The sequence below is a fragment of the Ochlerotatus camptorhynchus genome, unplaced genomic scaffold (genome assembly GCF_037179485.1).
Source record: "Ochlerotatus camptorhynchus isolate MF236.1 unplaced genomic scaffold, CSIRO-AGI_Acam_v1.1 ptg000434l, whole genome shotgun sequence".
Taxonomy (NCBI): domain Eukaryota; kingdom Metazoa; phylum Arthropoda; class Insecta; order Diptera; family Culicidae; genus Ochlerotatus; species Ochlerotatus camptorhynchus.
Genome location: NW_027040920.1, coordinates 3,728,412 through 3,749,819, shown reverse-complemented (window position 1 = coordinate 3,749,819; position 21,408 = coordinate 3,728,412). Strand labels below are relative to the sequence as shown.

General features: G+C 37.5%; 1 protein-coding gene across 9 annotated transcripts in view; it reads left to right on the top strand.

The window, feature by feature from the left end:
- The window catches only part of shep (alan shepard), a 584,228-nt gene that overhangs the window by 478,443 nt on the left and 84,377 nt on the right, over nt 1–21,408 (top strand). For 8 of the 9 annotated variants that reach the window (XM_065234647.1, XM_065234646.1, XM_065234641.1 and 5 more), the window contains exon 3: nt 5,630–5,680. The exons of the other annotated variant lie outside the window; for it this stretch is intronic. In XM_065234647.1, the coding sequence (XP_065090719.1) occupies nt 5,630–5,680 (51 nt within the window). The remainder of the gene's footprint in view (nt 1–5,629; nt 5,681–21,408) is intronic. 9 annotated transcript variants of the gene reach the window in all.

The window sequence follows — 21,408 nt, the reverse complement described above, 5'->3', positions numbered from 1 at the left end:
CCAACCGGAGAAAACCGGGAATTTGATTGGAACCTTCAAATATTTCTTTTGTATCTATATTAATCGAATTATGATAATAAATATTGTATGTCTGATAACTCGAATATTTCTCTAAGAATCTTAAACACTACTTCGATAATTAAGTCGAAGCCCTAAAATATTTTCAATGTCCCAGTGTCTGAAATTCTGGCAATATTTTCATTAGTTTTAGAACTTTGAAAACTTTTCATGTCATTTGTCATTTTTGCATTTCTGGGACATAGAATGCACGTCCATAGAGGATTTTCCAAAGTTTGCGATCTCACATTCTTTACTATTACACTTTTCTAGTCCCATAATCTTGAACAGTTTTCTAAAACCACGATTTGGAAAAATTTCACTATCTTAGGATTAGAATCTTGAAAATTTTTGTTAATCCTGAATCTTGAATTCCTGTGCATGGAATCTTGGAAATTGTCTGCTTGGAAGATTCTTGGAAAATCTCTTGGTATGTCATTTAAAATTTAGAAAAGTATTCTCCCAAAATTTCCTTGAAATTCTTCTCAAAATGCACTAAAGATTATACCTTGTAATGTTAATTTTAATTTCTGCAAAGAATTTTTCGACCTATATTAAGAATTAGATTCCCTTGGAATTATTATCCATATTTTCTTGCAGCTCTCTTAGTAATTTCTCTTTGAGTTATTGTTTTTTTTTTTGTATTACTTTATTTGTAAAGGTTCAATCGAATAAACTTTACAGAACCAAGTTATCATTTGCGTTTTACATAATTAATGTCTTAAATCTAGAGTTAAAGGAATTCAACCCATTACTCGCGGTCGTCTCGAGGTTAGTAGAGATTTACACCCTAAAACAAAGAATTTGAGAGGTACGTTCAAAATCCATGAAGGTACGCTATTGATACACTACGAAAAACATAATTGTATACAATTTTGCGAAAAGTGTCCTGCTGGATAGATTGACATTCATATTCCATAAGAATTCTTCCAAGAATTCCTTGAGAAATTTCCCAAAAATTCTTCCTCAATTCTCCTCAAATTCATTTGTCACTCTCATGATAATTCTGTTGACAATGCTTGAAGAGTCAGATTTGGGTCCTTGTCCAAGAGACATGATTTTTTGTTTAAATTTGGTAAAAGAATTGTTGTTCTTGGTAGAGTGCAGTGGGAAGTGTGCTGGTTGGAAATCATGTAAAATACAATATTTACAATCCTTTCAGGAACGTCATTCATCCGGAATGGTTTCTTTGCTGTCTTTTTCGTGCTGATGTTTAATCTTAGTCATTGTCGTCGTCTCTTCACCGATGACCGTAAGGACGTTTCCGGCATTGCTATTGGTCTTGAAAATACGAATTCACCGGAATTTGTACATTAAGGTGAAAGTGATCTAGTGAGTAAATAAAATTTTTAAAATGGATATCTCTGAGACATCACTTCAGATTGGAAAAGTTCCATGGCATGATGTATTTTTACTTCTGGATGAAAAATCATAACTTTTGAGCCGTCATACGGTGTCATTACATAAGGTTTTGGAAGTATTCTTTCTGGAGCCCTGCCGAAACCAGTTTCGGGTATCCAGATGTGGCCAGATCCAACAGTTAGTCCATGGCATGATGGACTAACTGGATGAAAAATAATAAATTTTTAGTAGTCGGACGATACCAGTACATTAGGTTTTGAAAAGGTCCTTTTTGGGTCTTCTTTTGACAGCAAAATGTTCGTTTCCGAATGTTAGGAAAAATCAGGATATTTCAGGTCTATTTTTTATCTAGTTCGTTTATTTGTAAGGCTCAATCGCGTTAGCTTTACGGAGCCGATAATTCATTGTTCTTTGTTTGTAACCAAATTCACTTAATTTTATGTCTAGTAGGAGTTAGGCCGAATACTCACGGCTTACCCGAGGTTAGAGTGGTCCATTGTCGAAGGATCGGAAAAAAGGGAGGAGCTTGGGTAGGGTTTCGTTGTCTCATCAGAGCGATGTCGCCAGTATGAACGGTAGTGTGGTTCTAGATTCGACTGGAGTGATATTTCAGGTCTCTATCATATTTCGTTACAAAATTACAGTTTTTTTGTGGGACACCGCGTCAAAAAAGACCCTAATGCATGCACTAGAAAGGTTCAGGTGAATACTGTGGGGAGTGTGAGGAGAAGTCCTGGAGATTTCCAGATATACTGAGGAAAATTTCAAAAGAGATATCAATGGAAATTCCAATTAAATAAATTGTAATGAAAATTCTAATGAAGTACTGACCATTATTCGGATGATTTGAGGAAAAAAAATTGTGGATAATGCCAGAGAAATTTGTATGAATATTTCACGCTAAAAGTTACAATAATTCCAAGGGAATTATGGCAAAAGACTCCAAAGACATTCTGACAAGAATGCCAAGTGAATCCAGATAATAAATCCATGAAAATTTAGATCAGAGGAATTTCCCTCCCCTTGGCTAGTTTTTAACCTAGACGTTGGTGGGCGGGCCTAATCTTATGCTTCATAGTGGAGCGTTGGAGACGGTTGGTTTAGCTCCGGCATCGTTGGCTCATGCCGTGACAGAATAGCGTCATGAGCATGCGATGAGGATTACTGAGCTTCCCCTCTCTGATGAACCATTGCATAAGAGAACCAAAGTTCTAGCCTGAAGTGATAGTATCACACTTGTTACTCCTTTATTTGAAAGCCGCGTTGTAGTACGCTTACGTATAGGCACTGACGTTGGGTGCGATACTGGCGGGTTTTGCCACAAATCACTCTTATTTTATTTATTTTTACGCAGATAGATTTATTTGGGTTCAGTGCTCCTTCTACTTGCGTGACAAGCTTTCGTTGTTGTTTTCATTGAGGTATTACTCAGGGAACAATGTTAAACATTTTTGTACATGGTATTGCAACTATTCTTATATGTGCTTCATTTTTATTTGGGATAAGTGTTTGAACTATGGCTCGGGATTTCCACTGTGGCGTACTTCTATTGTGACATATCCATACGTAATTTTGTGGGACGACATAGTGGAAACGTGTGAGTGTAGTTGGAGCATATACCTTATATAATTTAAAAATCAGCTAGGAAACTAATATCAAAGTGAAGCATTTTAGTCACTTGAAGGTGTCACCTGGGTCGATCTAAGATATAATAAATATAGATCAAAGTCAAAATTACTTAAAAAACACATATTAAATTTGAGCAGTTTAGGTACTTAATAAAGCATGAGTTATGATTGATTAGGTAAATTAGAGATTTCAATTATTTATTAAATTAGACTAATGAGATATCATAATCATCAAACAAACTTAAATAAGAAACTTTAGACTGCCTAATAACATTAAGTAGACTAACAAAAGAGTTAGGATGCGGGGGGTCCGCTTAGGGAGGCAACTAGCCTTTTCATATATTGTCTGTTTATTTTGATGGTTGCTTTAAAATATCAATTTGGTATATATGTGAAAGGATGAATCAGTGGGAGATGGATTTTCGGTTTCTTTACATTTTGCAACACAAATCTAGTACTATGTGTCATTTCCTCAAAACCCCCCAATAACCGACCTCTTCAATCCCTTCCTTTTCCCATGGCGTTCAAGTGGTCCGCATAGACTATTCAGCCATTACCCGTCCTTTATCCTCGGCTTTGGATTGACGTGCGCTCTCATTGCCCCACCAAACACTGCAAAATGAAAATGAAAATGAAAATTTAGATCAGAGGAATTTAAAATCCTAATTCAAAAGTAAATTCAAATTGAATTCTAATGAGTTTATCAAAGATCTTCTGGGACAACGCCTAGTGTATTTTGGGGAAAGAGAATTACAAATAAAATTTCTGTGATTTTTTATAAATCTCTGGGAATAATCCAAGAACATTTTGTGGAAGATTTCATGCAAAACAAGCTTGGACACTTAAGGCATAAAAAGCAGAGTTCCCGAGGATATTTCTGTAGAATTAGGTTCGAATTATTAAATCCCAAGTGAATTATGTTCGATATTATTAAATCCCAAGAGAATTATGTTCGATATTCTAAGGCAGTTTTGCGGTGAATTTTACGGTTATTTTAGAGCGCGTACTAAATTTATTATGAAGAATATTCTTTTAAAAATTGAACGGCAATTGTAGAGTCAGCTCGAAAAGTTTTCTAGATAGATTTCTCAAAGTATTATGGAGTAAATTTAAAGGAATACCAGTGAGAATCCGTAGATTATTCTTGAGAAATAATGAATCGAATTGGAAATTATGGGATGATTCAAAATCATGTTTGAGAAAACTCCATAGAAATCAAGTGAAAAGCTCAATCGAAATTTTTAAAGCAATTCACATATAGGAAACAGAGCCTCCGTATGCTCAGTCGGTAAAGCCCTAGCTACAAAGCAAGACCATGCTGGAGGTGGCTGGGCTCGATACCAGGTCCAGTCTAGGAATTTTTTGGGTTGGAAAATTTCTCGACTTCCCTGGGCATAAAGTATGATTGTACTTACCACACAATTATACTAATGCAAAAATGATACAGACATCGAAAGCTCTCAATTAATAACTGTGGAAGTGCATCTAGAACACTAAGTTGAGAGTACGCAATAAGCTACTATGCGATAAGCAATAAGCTTCAAATACTAAGAAGAAGAAGATAAATGAAACATTTCAAATTTCGGGCCAAAGAAATTAGCAAGGCTTCAAGAAGAAAGAGGAGGTTGTTATATCTTATAGTTGGACTTCGAACAATTTTTCGATGCGCCGGACATGAAAAAAATCAATAAATAACAATTAAAATTATAAATTTGAATGGTTCTGAGACACACAAAGTTTACAAGATTCTGAGAAAAATAATAATATTCAAGGGGTCGAACTTCGATTTTTTTTTTGAGATTTTGAGCCTATAAAAAATTAAAGGATGGAATAAGACTGGGATACTTTAAAATACTCCTATGGTTTCAGAACCCTTTCGATCTTGAGCAATTCAAATTTGTCTATAAATATTCTTCTTCTATCATTATTTAACCGGAGACTGGTCCATGTCTGGAATATCAATAAATCGAACTTTAAAAAACGGTATTTCGGGCTTTACCAAACATATGGAATCCCAGATGTGAAAAAATGCTGAAAACAAATTAAAAATCTTCATTAATCCACCTATGGTAAGATCTGACCCTTCTTACTACATAAACAAAATTTTAAGCAACTCCCTAGGTATCCGGAATTTGTCCAGGTGTTGACCAATGTGGACCTGGGTTCTTAATGTGATTATCAATAATCTTGTTTTGGTTTTGGTACACGATGTGTCGAATGATGAGTTTGGAATGTTTCATGTTGCTTCTTGTCTCAAGACCCATACTCACCGGAACTTGTCCCTTCCATATCTCCGGAATCGTTCAATGGGACACCAAGATCATCGATTTTGCGGTATTACGTCCAATTCGGAGCAGTGGTTGATGAGAAACATGAGCGTGATCATTTCATTACACACACACATACAGACATTTTCCTATTTCGTCGAGCTGAGTCGATTGGTACATGACACTCAGCCCCACAGTCAGTTCAAAAGATGAGTACAGCCGTTTTTTATGAGTAGTTTTTTTCTCGTTATTGTTCTACTTATCAAATTTGCTACAAAATGTCTAATAATTGCATCTTTCTTCTCTCTTTCGCAGGTAAGCTTACTGGCACCGTCGGAAAGCACCCTTTATAACTCGAAACATCAGGTATTTGAACAATGCTCTACTAATTAGTAGCGTAGTAGTTGGTTCCTTTTGTTCGTCTTCCCTTGCCTTGATTTCATCTATCCAATTTAGTTCAATTTTCGGTTAATCCTATTGAGACACATCGAGAAATAAGCAAAATGTGAATTTACTTCAAACACCTTCACAAATGATTTCTCCACTTTCAACGGAAAACCAACACAGAGCCTCCAATGGAAACAGTTTCCCAAAAACCACACAAGTTGAAAGTAGCAGTAGGCTTCCCAGAATCGCTCTCGTTCGTTTATTGTTTGTCGGAGAATCTAACCGCCACCGGGAATCATTCCGACCGACTCGCCCACGCGCTGCCTTCCCTTCCTCCTACGTTCCGAAAACCCAATCGGGTAACATTCCTTCCCTAATCAACACGTACTCACTCATCATGCTGCGGTACGAGACTGAGTGTGAGGCTGGCATCACCACCAGCATGGCACAAATGAGTCTCTCCAAAAACCAACAAGGCCTTTTTCGTTAAAACCAACATTTGAAAATTGTGCGCACTTTCGTGGCGTCCTCTATCTCCGTACCTACTTCCGCACACGTAGGTACCTACGAATCAGAACAAATACCGCATCTATGTGTGGTGGCTTCGCCGGTCGGTGACTGTCGAGTCGATAGAGCAATTCTGTTATCAGCTTGAAACACAAACCGACAACACCCTTGAACATGAAAATGCTTCGAAGCTCGAAGCTGATGCAGTACTACGGGATAGGCATGAAGTGAGGGGGTGAGCAAAACAATATAATTTAAGTCGGCATCATCGGAGCCTAAATGAGTCATAACAGTCACATCACGTGTGTTTGCCAGTGCTTCAGTCTGATATGACGAGTCGTGCTCTTGGTGCGATTTGTTTGAACTACACATCCTTCTGCACTGACAACCGGAATGATGATAGTCGAAAGCATCAATTTAGGAGGAATTCGCTTGGCCTTGTGTATATGATGGAGGCTCTTCTATCCATCAATAACGGGCACCATCAAGACGTCGGAAGAGAAATGCCCAACCCAGCGGTGGTGTGCTATTGATGCACAATTACGACAAGATGTCGTATCGCTGCCGGTGACGTTGATAAGGGTCTTTTCGTGCTCTCTCCGTCCGAAACAAAACTAGCCTACGTGCGTAGGGTTTGTCATTCGGAATTTGTGATCCGTCTAATACAATTTCCGCGAAGGTTAAGTGCCAAGAAAGGGGACGCGAGCGCGCGTGTATCCATGTGCAAGCTCCCACTCAGTTTTCTCCAATCACGAATCGTCCATTTTCCACTTGCTAGCAGCAACGACGACGACGACGACTCACAAATGGAACAATATTAAGTTTGGTTTGACCTATTTGCTGGGTCCCCTTGTTCAGGAAATGGGTGATTTAATTAATCGATTGTACCATTTTCCCGGACTGGACTGTTCTGCCGTGTCGAATTTGTGTAGGAGCAAGAGCAGAACTTCGTCGCTGAAAGAAATTGGAAAGCAATTATAAAATTCTCTGTTCCATAATGAAGAGCTACTAGTTCACTGCCGTTTGCAAGATGGCCGCATTGCTAATTATGAACGTCAATTGCAAGAGACTTCTGCAGGAGAAGTAATGGGAAAATTTGAACATACATATTGCTGAAGTTATTAACATTAGTTATTAAATTTGAACAGTCCAGGGTGGAAACTCTACCATGAAATCCTGGAGAAACGGCAAAGAGCCGGGATTCTATTTTCACTTGGACCATTTTTTTTTCTCCAGTTCTCTGGGAATTTGAAAAACTTAACAGAGTTTCCAAGCAAACTCAGTTTTCTAGTTTGCGTTTTAAAGGTGTAGCAAATCAAGATTACTCAATCACATCTGGATCGTAAATTAGTCCTAGTTAAACTTTTGTTTGTAACGTTCAAAACTCTTTGAAGCGAGAGTTAAATAAATACGTTATTTAACAAAGAATTTCTTAAATTAGTTTGTTGACAATACTTCTAATACTTTGCGAAATACTTAACTAAATTTGCTAATGTACACAATTATGTGTTGTTGATGCATTCAAATTTCTTCAATCTTTATAATGACTATCTTGGCCATTTGAGGTGGTTTTGTGCTTTAAGGTCATTTTAGGGTCATTTTGATTTTGATGATCTTCGACCTTATTAAAAGCTAGTTTAGAGATATCAAGAGCACAATTATCAGCCCCCACAAAAAGGAGTTCAAATTTCATGAGCAATGTCGTAGCAGTGTCTAAGACTGGTGCTCTAGAAAACTGATGTACTACTAATATAAAGTTAGGAAACCCTCTATTAACCATAGTTCGCTTAAAGGGCGCTTATCTGGAAGTAGAAGATAGTTGATGTTTTTTTACGGACAGCCCTTAAAAATGTTTTTGTATCATAACTTTTCCATTTCTATTTTTACAGTTTTGACATGTTGCACAAAGTTATAGATAATAATAAAATGTATAACTTTAAAGAACATAGGTAGCTTAATATTCAGTAATTCCATGAAAAAAAGTACATGCACATATGTTACTTGTAAAAAAAATAGACTTGTTTTTTTTTTTATTTTGCCCTTCCTGAGTGGTCCAAAAAATCAACGTTTTTGCCTATCTATCCAACTTAGAAAATTCATAACATTTCCTCAGTACAATCATTTTGAATTAATGCAGACATGGCAGTCACTTTTAACCAATGGAGTCGCATGGTAGTTTTGAGGCAAAAACAAAGACCATTTAAAAAAATATAAATCTCAAAAATGAAAGAAATCGCCTTCCTGAATTTTCGATACGTCAAGTATAAACGCATGAGCTTTCCAAAAATATATACAACACTAGGGTGGCTTGGCACTGTGATAGCTAAAAAATTATGTTTAAATATATTAAAACTATGATCATCAGTTTCATACTTTTTTTCCTAGATAGAGGCAATGTTGGCCTTTGGATCTAAGATTGGGCCTATCGCTAAAAATATGCTATTTATCAATTTTATCTAGATGAATGTGTCATTGGAACGGTACCAATGGATATTTTTGGTCGCTATTGAAAATGTAGTCGATTGCTGAATTTATGTATGGGCCCAAATTAGGGGCTTTAGGCCGACATTACATTAATTTTCTGAAAAAAGATTGAAAATCGGTCCAGTATACCAGGACTGGTAGCGAGTCACTTTTTAGTGACTTGGTCAACTTTTTTCAAGCCAGTCACTGAATAGTCTCTTTTTTAAGTCCAAGTCACTAAAGTCACCTTTTCTTGTAATCAGTAACTATTTTTAACTTTTTTAGCGTGAATTTATTTCAAGATTGATCATTCTTTGCTTTATGACGTTTAATCGTCTTTCTCTATCTTCAGTGTGTCCACTCATTTTTCCAAATAAAATTATCTGGGTTTTCTAGGTGTTTCCAGAACTTTAACGGATAAATTCCAGGCTTATAATAAGAAAGTTATTTTTTAAATGCGTTAAAAATATGCTTATTTTTTGGTAGGTCAAAAACAACAGCAAGTAATCCAAACGTTTTAAATACTTGGCAATAAGTTTTAAAGAAAGAACTTTACAATCAAATCCATTGAATGTTGAAGTTTAACACTTACTTAATTTCTCACTCTAATAAAATAAAAAAAAATCTTTCTTAATTTGATTAAGTCCAAGATCTAAAACTTTAGATCTTAATAGCAGCTCCCTTAACTTTAGTCCAGACTTTTGGGGCAGTTTAAGGGGGTATTCCCGATCTTTTTTTTCAAAAAATCAAATTTTTTTTTTCACGTTTTTTTGTACTTTAGACTATATACTTTCATCCCCCCAAGCCGTTTTCCGATCAGCGAATTCGGTGTCCAGGCATAGTTGACTAATGGTAAGAACCCCCAAATGGTTTTAACTAAAGTCAAAACTTTAAACGCGTTTTTCTCGAAACCACATTTTTTTTATCGGGCGAAGATTTTTCTCAGAAACTATAAGAGATATTGACTTGAATCTTTGCGCATTTTGTTCCTTATTAAATTCTTTGGAGCTTCTTCCACTTTCAGCCAAAAATATTAACATTTAACATTGTTTGAAGCACCTTAAAGCTGCAAAAAAGCGGGCTAAAAATCGCCTGTTTTTTCATATGGCCGCCATTTTGTTAATTTGCTAGATTTTTTGCTGCCAACGGGAGAAGCTCCAGAGAATCTTATGCAGATTATTAATTTCATCACGAAATCTGTTTCAGATGAAGCCGTTCCAGAGAAAAGTCTTCGCCCGTCCAGGCGTTTGCGGCGAACAGGGGTCTGTTTGCCGCCATTTTGTGACGTCAATAATGTCTTTTTTTATGTCGAAAAAAATTTATTTGTAAACTTTAATGTTCAATAAACAAGAATCCCAAAGAGTTAGGCGCATTACTATTCATTTTCCTTGAAAAAAATAATTGAAAAACAGGCCGAAAAAAGGCAAAAGATTGGGAATACCCCCTTAAAGATCTATAATCGTAATCGCAAAATAATGTGCTGAATAAAAAAATCGAGACCCCTTAAGATGTCCCGAGAATTTCAGGGAAGTACAAACACCTTCAGAATTTATTAAATCTTCAGAAATATTTCAGGATCTTGACAGAATTCCAAAGAATTTCAGGGAAATTTAAAGGTGTTTACGGGAATTCCATTTATTTCCGAGCAGAACCAAGATCCTCAATAGAATTGAGAGCTTTAGAGAAGCTTTGAGAACATCAAGACAGATCAGAGAATCAAAGGGCAGTTCAAATAATTTCAAGGAAATTTTTGAAACTTTAAAGAAGTTCCGGAATTTCCGGAAACTTCAGCAAAGATCCGAGAGAACTTCTGGAACGTGATAAAAATTATATGGACATCCGGAAAACGTGAGAGTTATTTAAGGGTGTTATATCATGGAGATTTCAAGAAGTTAAAAAATGCGAAAATTTAACTAAGTTGATTAGAAAACATCAACGAAGTTCCATTATTTAAAAAAAATGCCAGAACCTTTAGCAGGCAGCGCTATCTTCAAGAAATGCCAGAGAACTTCTAATAAATTTAGGTATTTTTAAATAGTTTCATGATATTCAGCGAAGTTCGGAGTACAGCGAGGACGATCAGATAGCTTCAGAATAACCCCATTAACTTAAGCAAATTTGGAGTGACTTACAAGGAGTTCCGTGGAATTATAGGATGTTCCAAGAATTCTATGATTGATCCGAGAACTCTAAAGCGTCAGGGAATATATCAGAAATTTTTTGGACTATTAAATAAATTTGGAGAACCTCAGGTAAGCATATATAAGTTCAGTGAAAATTAGTGAGCGTTGATTTTACATTAGCTGGAATATTCAAACAGTATTAAAGATGGTATTTTTTTGTTATTTAAGTTTCAAACACTTTTAAAGATTTTTTAAAATCAAATTACTTGTTTTTTGACGTAGGATTACGTCTTTCGGCAACTTATTGGGTTTGCTATTTCAAAACCGACCGCGTTACGAAAAGTGGTCAGGTTTTGACCACTTATAACTTTGTCAATAGTAGATGGATTTTAACTCTAAACAAACCAATCAATTGGAAATTTTTCTACGAAGCTGAACACTGTATCCATTTTTAATAGGTCACTATTGAAAATTATGCAAATGTTCAACTGTTGCAATGATTATCATAAGTTATCACTGATTGCCTGCGCAAAGCGCTTTCCCTAACACAGATTTCGAAATAGAATTCCATCCGGTCTCAATCCGGTAATTCAATCACCACGTGCTGTGAGTGGTGCTGTCGAATCATCATCATCATCATCAGCAGCAGCAGCAGTGGTTTCGGCGCATGGCGTTGTACATTTTTCTCCAGTACACGGAGGAAGAAGCCGCACCACTACTGATCGAATTCAGTTGCTCGTCTTGAGCCGCTGTGGGACATCTGTGCCAAGCGCGTCACCCTCGTTCCAAACAACATACAACTCGCCTGAACACCCTAATAGCTCAGCATTAATCAACCATGACGACAAAACGGCTCTTTTCAGGACCACCATAAATTACTGTTCATTAAGAGTTACTTTTCATTGAACGTTCGCTCGCCTTGCTGCCAGCCTCATCCCCCCCAAAACTCTTTGATAATGTACCCAGCAACCAAACGTTTGTGGTCAAATGCGCAACAGTATTGAAGTAGCACAAAAAATACTCGCAATGACCGAATACATGACCTTGTAAATTAGTCACAAACACTTCAAATTAAGGTAAGTTTTTCGATGCTAGAAAAAAGTTAAGCAATCTGCAAATAATTTTCGCTTTTTTATTATCTATTAAATAAACCAAAAATTCAGTGCCTTTTGTGCACGAAACTGCGTAATTTTGTCATCAGAAAACGAGGCTTTTCCGTGATGGGAAAAAGTGGTTTCCCTAACACAGTCGCCGAATATTGATACCGAGCACATAATCCTACGTCAAATCTACGGTCGTGTCTTGGATACAACCTCTTTCCTTTTTTTACCGTGGAAGAGGAATGTTTTTTCCTACAACTTTGTTTCAGACGTCATTTCGATTGGAATTGACGTTTTCGAGATATGATTTGTTGAAAAATATAGAATACGCCATTTGTTTTTTTTTTTTTTTTGCAATATTCAATATGACCGAATTTTAGCTCAAATGTGAATGATTGGCCATAACAAACAGCCATGCAAAGATCATGCAAATCGGAGAAGGTCGAGTATGATCAATTCGTCATTTGGCATGGCTCGCTTGTACGTATTTTTTTTTTTATTTAATTTATTTGTATTCTTTATTCAATCCAAATTTAAAATAAATTACTTTTCATTATAACCTAGGTGCTCCAGTTACTACAGTAACTTAGCCTTAATTGTTCCATCCAAGATATTTCACTTGGTTTGACCAGGAAATTAAAACTCCGTTCATAGTGACTATATGACTACTACTAGGTTTCAAAAAGGAAACTCTAGGCTTATGTGGAAATATTATAAGATGAGTTTTGGAAGCGTTGGGAGAAATATTCCAGTATCTAAACTTGTCTACCCTGCTTCCCTGAGGAAGTGCTGCTCTAACAGGTAGTCGTACGGATTTGGAATTTTGATAATTTAAGTGCAGAGTTCTGTCAGTTAAATAATGTTGAACTAATTTCATAATATAAAGTGGAAAATTAAACTTTTTCAATTTAGCAATCAAACCTTCATGCCAAACACTGTCGAATGATTTTTCTATGTCTAGAAGAGCAACTCCAGTTGAGTAGCCTTCAGATTTGTTTGAACGAATTAAATTGTTAACTCTTAAGAGTTGATGAGTAGTTGAATGCCCATGGCGAAATCCAAACTGCTCATCTGCAAAAATTGAGTTCGTATTGATGTGAAGCATCAATATCTATATCTATTTAAAATTATCTATTCAAAAAGTTTACTTATTGAAGAAAGCAAACTTTTTTTACGGTAGCTATAGCTATAGAGGCTTCAGCTGGATTTTTATCCGGCTTCAACATTTGGCCAACTTTTGCATTTTTCCATTTATCAGGAAATGGCATACATATGAAAACATCTGTCAAATAATTTTACCAAGAAAGACAAGGTACTCTCTGGGAGTTTTTTGACGAGGATATAGAAAATTCCATCATCACCTGGAGCTTTCATATTTTGAAACTTTTTAGTTATAGATCTTACTTCGTCCAAATCAGTCCTCCATGAATCATCAAAAATATTTTCCCGAGAGAAAATATTCAGAAAATCCCGAGCAATCTGATTCTCAATAGGACTAGTAAGACCCAAACTGAAATTATGGGAACTCTCGAAATGCTTAGCAAGTTTCTGAGCTTTTTCCAAATTTGTGATCAAAATTTTACCACCTTCTTTAAGCGCTGGAATAGGCTTTTGAGATTTTTCAAAAATTTTGTGAGTTTCCAAAAGGGTTTGGAACTCGGGTCTAATTTAAAAACATTATTTTCAAAAAAAAAATATCCTCAGGGCAGAGAATCGCTTTTTAATTTATTTTTGCAAATCCCGCCAGATAACTTTCATGGCAGGAATGTTCTTTGATATTGTCTCCTACGGACATTTTTAAGACGGATCAAGAGCTAAAGATCGTCGTCTATTATAATTGAATCGAATTTAACCGCGCATTTTGGTACTGAGCCAGCTCTTGCTTCAACTATAGAAGTAGTCAGAGATTCAAGAGCATAATTAATTTCATCTTTGGTTTGCAAAGGAATGTTTGGATCGAAGCTATATTCCATAAATGTTCGATATTGCTCCCAATCAGCTCTATGGTAATTGAAAGTAGAGCTGTTGGGATTACAAATTATTTCTTGGGATATTTCAAAAGTTACTGGAAGGTGATCAGAACCGAAGTCAGCATGGGTAACCAATTGGCTACAAAGTTGATATGAATCAGTTAAGACCAAATCAATAGTTGAAGGATTTCTTGCAGAAGAAAAGCATGTTGGGCTGTTTGGATTATGAATAGTGTAATAACCTGCAGAACAATCATAGAACAGAATATTACCATTGAAATTGCTTTGAGCATTATTCCATGAGCGGTGTTTTGCATTAAAATAATCAATAATAAAGAATTTAGACCTATGACGGGAAAGTTTCTGAAGGTCACCCTTGAGAAAATTCTTTTGCTGGCCTACGCATTGGAATGGCAAATAGGCAGCTGTAAACGTAAGTTGTCCAAATTTTGTTTCAACTGAAACTCCCAAAGTTTCAGTCGCTTTTAGGTATCTTTCATTTGTGGCCTTCAACAGAATCTGTCGAATCATGAAATTAAATAGATTCCTAATCAGCTATTTACATATGTTATTTCTTAAGGTTACGTCCGGTGACCCGTTAGTCATTTTTGCGATTCACTTCAACAATAGACCTGTCCCATCACATTATTGTCACATTTTTTCCTGAAATCTCTCAAGCTTAAAGCCCCAAAAATGACTGCATCACGTCACGTTTCACTGACTTTTGCGTTGCTTTGATAATGTGACATCTGTGTATAAGGATTATCCCCTCTTGGAACGAACGCTCATTGTGGAGCATTTCTTCACCAGGTGTAGAATACTTACTTTTTACGTTGTCTTCGACTTTGGCAGTTCTAGGTGAGATCTTCCCTTCATGCTCACCGCACCGCTGCGCTGCTAGGACAATCTCGATTATGATGATGATGATGATGATGGCAATGACAACGACTACGGTCATGGCTTGGGAGCACTAATAATAAAAAGTGAGAAACCCACAATCAAGTGCTTTTTCTGCTTCTTCTTCGACTTGTTTGTTCTTGGGTCCCACATTTATTCATTAGGATGAAACGAAATTCCTGCACGATTCTTCGTCGTTTTGTGTTTTTTTTTATCACTCCAAGGAAGCTAGCTGCTGGGTCTTCCGAATGCTGCTCGTCGTCGTCATGCTCATGTGGGTGCGGGATGAGACGTCCAACAATATGCCAGCGCTCCGCGGCGGAGGGTGACGTCATCGCGTTGAAAAATGAATTACGATTACTTTTCCCGCGTGTGAGTGACGGGGCCTGCGGGGGGAGGATTGGCAAAAGACGGAAAGTGCCTCCATGCAAATAATACAATTTGTGATCCTAATCTAGTCGTTCATTCTGGGTTGATTCCGACGATGAGGGCGAGGATGCTGGCAGAATTTTCATCTTATTTGCTTAAAGGAATTCTCTGACAAATTGTATTGCTTTGCTTCACTGGAACTGTGTCAGTCTGTACTTTCTCTCATGGTACCACGTGTGTCGTCCCGTGTGCAAATTCCTCAGCAGATTACTGTTTGCTGTATAATATGGTTCATTGGATGTGTTATCTATTCGGTGGAATTATTTGATTCAGTCCAATTTGGGGTGGAAGTTTGCTTCGATGAAATCGATGTCTGATCTATTTTCAAGCGAAATCCGCCTCTATTCGTTGGCGAATAACATCTGTGATGCATACACTTAAATCTCTCCTAAAAATAGTGTCGACAGGTGATGAGGGCTCTGATGCAGTAGCTCTAAATACCCATCAGTCATAAGTCATTTAGATAAACACAATTAGAAGAACGCATAAGCAGTTTTTTTAAGGTAAAATTTGATGTTACACGGCCCACTGGAATTAAAAATGTATTCAAGAGGCATTAAATATTATAAATTATACAAAAACACCACCCACTCCGTCGCAACCCTTGTGCAGTATACCCATCCCGCCACTGTATCACATTCCAAGCCCATACCGCATAATGTGTTAAATTAAACACAATTTTTATGAATGAACTGCACGGCTCTCCGAAAAACCCAAGAAAGACTAATGGTGATGAATAGCCCGCCATCAGTCTCGTAGTCCCTCGTAGTCGCCAAACGCATTACATGGGGGATGATGATGGTGGGACTACCAGGCAGCAGGACCTGAACCGAAAGCCCATGCTTGCCAAATACCTTATAGTCACCAGTCCGTCCCAACAAGCAAGTGGCACAAGAGTCTGCCTCATTACTTATTCCCGGGTTTTCGCTTACACTTTTTTGCCTCATTTTTCAGTTCATTAAATTTTGTTTGGATAAAATTTCCTTGATATAGGCACCGCCGGGCTATGCTGTGTGCGCCGGCATTAAGATTTGGCCCTGGAAAAAAAGGTTTCCCATCTTCGAGACGAAGGCCAGGACGACCATGTTGGAATCAATATGCTAACAACGTAAAACGGAAAGAAACCCGTGCGGGGACAGTGTTGGTTGGTAATAGTGTGATAACACGATGCGATGGATGGTCTTCTGTCTCCGGTAGTGAGAGTAGCTCCGTCAGTCAGTCAGTGTCCGTTTTCGTTCGGGTTGTGCTGCTAGAGCTGATAGCAGCCATTTTGCTGGTAAACATTTTCCGCCTATGTGTGTTTCAGATGTGGCAACAATTGCGGACTATAGACAAGTGGAGCTAGATTAGAACAGAAGTGAAAATCAAACGTACATGTACATATGATAAACGATCCGACAAGCGACAAACGGACGAACAAACGGCCACCGCTTGATAATTGTATGTCGTGGGATACGCTCGACGGGGGCGGTTCGTTGGGCTTGTGGTATGATCGTCCCAACTTGGCTTGACGATAACCAATGCTAAAGGGCGTCCACGATGAAATTGCCACACACAAAATTGATTCGCAAAATTCGAGTTTTCATCCGATTGCCATCAAATTTTCAGGGCTTGAGAAATAACTGTTAAACTTCCATTTTACTCGTATTTTATTTACAGTCCATACGCAAATGCCCGCACCTTGGCCTTAACCTCGGCCATAAGATTCTGCACAACCTGTGAATCAACCGTTTTTTGCATGTAAACCCATACTTTCTTCTGTTCCTCGACTGTCTTCACTACCTTAGGTCGTTTAAGAAGGTGCTGCTTCATAATCGCCCAGTACTTCTCGATGGGACGGAGCTCCGGAGTGTTGGGAGGGTTGAACATTTTCGGCACGAAATTGACCTTATTGTCCGCATACCACTTCAGCACGTCCTTGGAGTAGTGGCATGAGGCCAAATCCGGCCAGAAGATTGTTGGGACGTTGTGGGCCTTCAGGAGAGGAAGCAGCCGCTTCTGGAGGCACTCTTTTATGTACACCTGTCCGTTCATCGTGTCCTGGGTCACGAAAGGTGCACTCCGCTTCCCGCACGTGCAGATGGCTTGCCAAACCAGGAATTTCTTCGCAAATTTGGACATCTTCTGAGTGCGGACATGCTCCGGAACGCTGAACTTATCCTTGGCCGTGAAAAACAGGTTGCCGGGGATCTGTTTGAAGTCGGCCTTCACATATGTTTCGTCGTCCATGATGCAGCATTCAACTTTCGTCAGCATGTTGAGGTACAACTTCCTGGCACGGGTTTTGGCGGACTTGTTCTGCTTCTCGTCGCGATTAGGGGCCTTTTGTACCTTGAACGTTCGAAGCCCAGCCTTAGTTTTGGCCTTCTGGACAAAACTTCGGCTTAGGTGCAGCTTCTTAGCCACATCCCTAACGGAGGCGTTCGGATTTCGGTTGAAGGCCCCAACTACGCGGTTGTGATTTTTGGTGTTGTACGGAATACTTTTTCCTTCACTTCTGGGCTTCCGATCGGTGGTCAACCGTTCCTCGAACCGCTTAATCACTCGCGACACCGTGGAATTCGCGATTCCCAACGTTTTAGCGATGGAACGATGCGAGAGATCCTTGTTCTCGTGATGCGCAAGATTTTATCACGCACGAGCTGTTCTTTCGACTCCATTTCCGCGAGTTTTGATCGCAGGACTTTAAAACTTGCAGGATGTAAATAATGCACTATGAACTAAATCCACCCAAATTTTCATTAAATTCTACCCAACGGTTAAAAAGTTAGAGCAATTTCATAGTGTGGCAATTTCATCGTGGACACCCTTTACGAGCTTTAGTAGGTGTTTTCTTGTTTTGTCCGAGATGTAATTATGTCAAACGTGAGTGAGAAATGAAGCTATGCCATTTGCATACGATGTGAAAATTGAAACATGATTCGAATAAGAACTCACTCACTTTTCATGGACATGTTCGAACCAATTTGGATGAAACATGTGTGATGTGAAAGTTTAAAATTCTACGACCGATATTTTTCGACTAGAAATGTTCAAATTGGCCATTTTCAACCGGTGGAATCGTTGTTGTGAGCCACGACAGCCAAAAAATTCGCAAAGCCAAAACCGACATTCTCCTTCTGCATGCAAACATGCAAAGAATCTCGGATATCTCTACCTCCCCGCTTCAGGTTCCTAATTCTTGCATTCCCTCTCGTTTCGAGAAAGCACGCTTATGACGTCCGTAAACAGCGGCTGGGAAATTGTTCAAAGTACTGCAGCAAAATAACGGGAATAGTTTTCCATTTCACCCACAAAAACAAACCCGCCTACGGAGCTTTACTTCCCTCCGTTGTATGTGTCATCAAAGCATACCGGGGAAGCTTTGTAGCGGAGCTATTTTTCGGAAGACTTGCTATCCTCCAGGCAATTTCTGACGAACTAAAAAGGAAAAACAAAAAGCTGAACGATGGAACTCGTGCGATTGATATTCATTATTAATGTAAAACAGACAGAATTGTATTGTGCCACCAACAAAACCTCCCCAAGCCATGTCGCTTTTTCACGGTAGCGGACGGAGAAGCTATCTGCAATTAATCCGTGCAGTGAAATTCTGTGGAAAATGGTGGGTACCAGCAGCAGGAACCAGCCAGCGATGCGACCATGACAACCCACAATTTACCCGCATTTCGCCATAAATTAAAGGGAGGGAAATGAGCAATGGAGTAAAAAGTTACACCTAGATTTGGCTCAATTTATGTACTCTGGGAGTATTTGACGGAAATTTCAAAGTTATCATTTTTGTTTCTAAAAGAATCAATCCCAACAGCCAAACAGATGAATTCACGGGTGCATTTTCAGATAGACGTATCTGCTCTTGTAATTATTTTTGTCGAGAACAACAGAAATTTAAAACGGTGAGTGCGATAACTGTAAATCTCAATCCTAGTTGCTCGAAAAATCTAGCAAACTAATTTACAAAAATCTACTTTAATTTTTTGCACCTTCACGGCCAATGAGATCGACGCAAATTTTAAGATAGTTTACTCATAAACCGCACAAAGTGTTGGAACTCAGCGATGAGTAATTTTGTCACATGTTTTCCAGGTTTTTCCAGGAAAAATATTCCCGAATATGAGGAGTCAAGGCGATTTTTGATAGAGATTAGCATTACCGGCTGTTAAATGTAAACAATTTATTGACGCATTTCGCGCCAAATTGTATTCGGAGCTGGCATCACCCTCTAAGATTTCAATGAAACTTTCTGGATGTGCGGACCTTGACTAAATGAGCCACTTTGCATATACTTAGTTTTTCCAAAATTTATCTAGACTTACCTTTGAGAAGACAACAAATGACAACTCTTACGAAAATGTGTTGTATGGATGACTTTTAGGAAATTGTCCAAATTATCGAAAAAAAAATACTGAAAAAATTCCATTAGACCCCTACAATGAAAAAATCGATTTTTTAAATGTTAAGTAGATGAAAGTTTGTCTCACGATAGGTAATTATGTTTACTACCAACCGTCCTTACATCGCGGAATGGGCACTTTTAAGGAAAAAAAAAACCAAACAAAAACTTTTTCATGTCTGAACTGATTTTTTTTTTAATTTGCCATTTTCACACAAAACGAAACCAGTGAAGCTCAAAATCATCTCAGAATCCAATGAAGCTCAATTTGCGATTTAATTTTGTCTAATCAGCATATAAGTTCACTTAAGTTTAATCGTTGACGATATGGCCCGTAACTTATTTCGGTTGCATCTCGGATTATTTGTATTTGCACAACATTTCAATCCTTTGAGCCTTAATTTACTACGTTGGTCCATGATAATAATTTTACTAAAACTTGTCTTCACAACTTTCGTTATCAGATTGACTGCTGCTTGTATGAATTCAACCTTAGTTTTATAGTGCTCATAGGTAGAAGCAGGCATGGAAAATCATTTGCGTTCATTTCATACATTCATTTACATTCATTTGCCTCTAACTTTTTTCATTAACAGCATTCCGCAAAATGATGTGTAAAGCTTTTGTAGGTTTTGTTATTAGCTACAAGTTTTGCTCATAACTCAAATATGTATCTCTTATGCATCACGAACTAGAGCGGGCAGAACTTGTTACTGTTTTTCAGTGAATGCAAAATACATTAACTGAAAAACAGTAGTGGCTTCTGTTCGCTCTGCTTCGTCATGCATAAGAGATGCGGATTTGACTTGTTTACAAAAATTGTAGCTAATAATAAAACCTACAAATGCTTTATAAATCATTTTGCGAAGTGCTGTTGAAAAAAAAAAGTTAAAGTCAAATGAATGTAAATGAATGCACGAAATGAATGCAAATGATTTTCCATGCCTGGGTAGAAGAAAGTGGTAGGTATATAATGTCAATGGTTTAGGTATAAATAACAGAAGGGCATATATAATTATAATGTGATAGGTTGACTTCCCTAATCGTTGTTGATACGAAAGAAGATCTCAAATTAAATTTTATTCATACCTAATTCTTTATGGATAATTTTAGCTAAGAATGCTAAGTTGCTATAGAAGTATCGGATTTTGCCTTAATAGTAGACAATATAATCAATTATATTATTTTCTAATTATATAAGCCCTTTTCAAATGAAATTCTTGATTAATCCAAGTGATTAGTTACTGATTAGACAACATTGAATCACAAACTGAGCTTCATGATTCTGAGCTTCACTGGTTTAGTTTTGTGTGAAAATGGTGCGATAAAAAATCAGTTCAGACATGTAAAAATGACATGTAGTAAACACCTATCTTGAGGCAAAGTTTCATCCAAATCAAACATGGCCATTTGTTTAATTGACTTTAAATTTTAAAAATCGATTTTTTTCAGTTTAAGTCTCAAATGGAATTTTTTTAGTACTTTTTTTTCCGAAAACTTGGACAATTTCCTAAAAGTCATCCATACAACCCATTTTTGTAGGAGTTGTCATTTTTCCATAATATATTTTGTTGAAAAAAATGGGCAGACAAAGCTTAGCCCTTCTCAAATGTTAGTCTAGATAAATTTTGGAAAAACTGAGTATGCAAAAGTGCTTATTTAGTCAAAGTCTACACATCCAGAAATTTTATTGAAATCTTAGAGGGTGTTGCCAGCTTCGATTCGATTTGGCGCGAAATGCGTGTATTATAACAGGCAAAACTTGCTTCCTACATTTGTGGTTAAAGTGACAAAACTGACGACAAATGGGAGGACACGTTGTCAC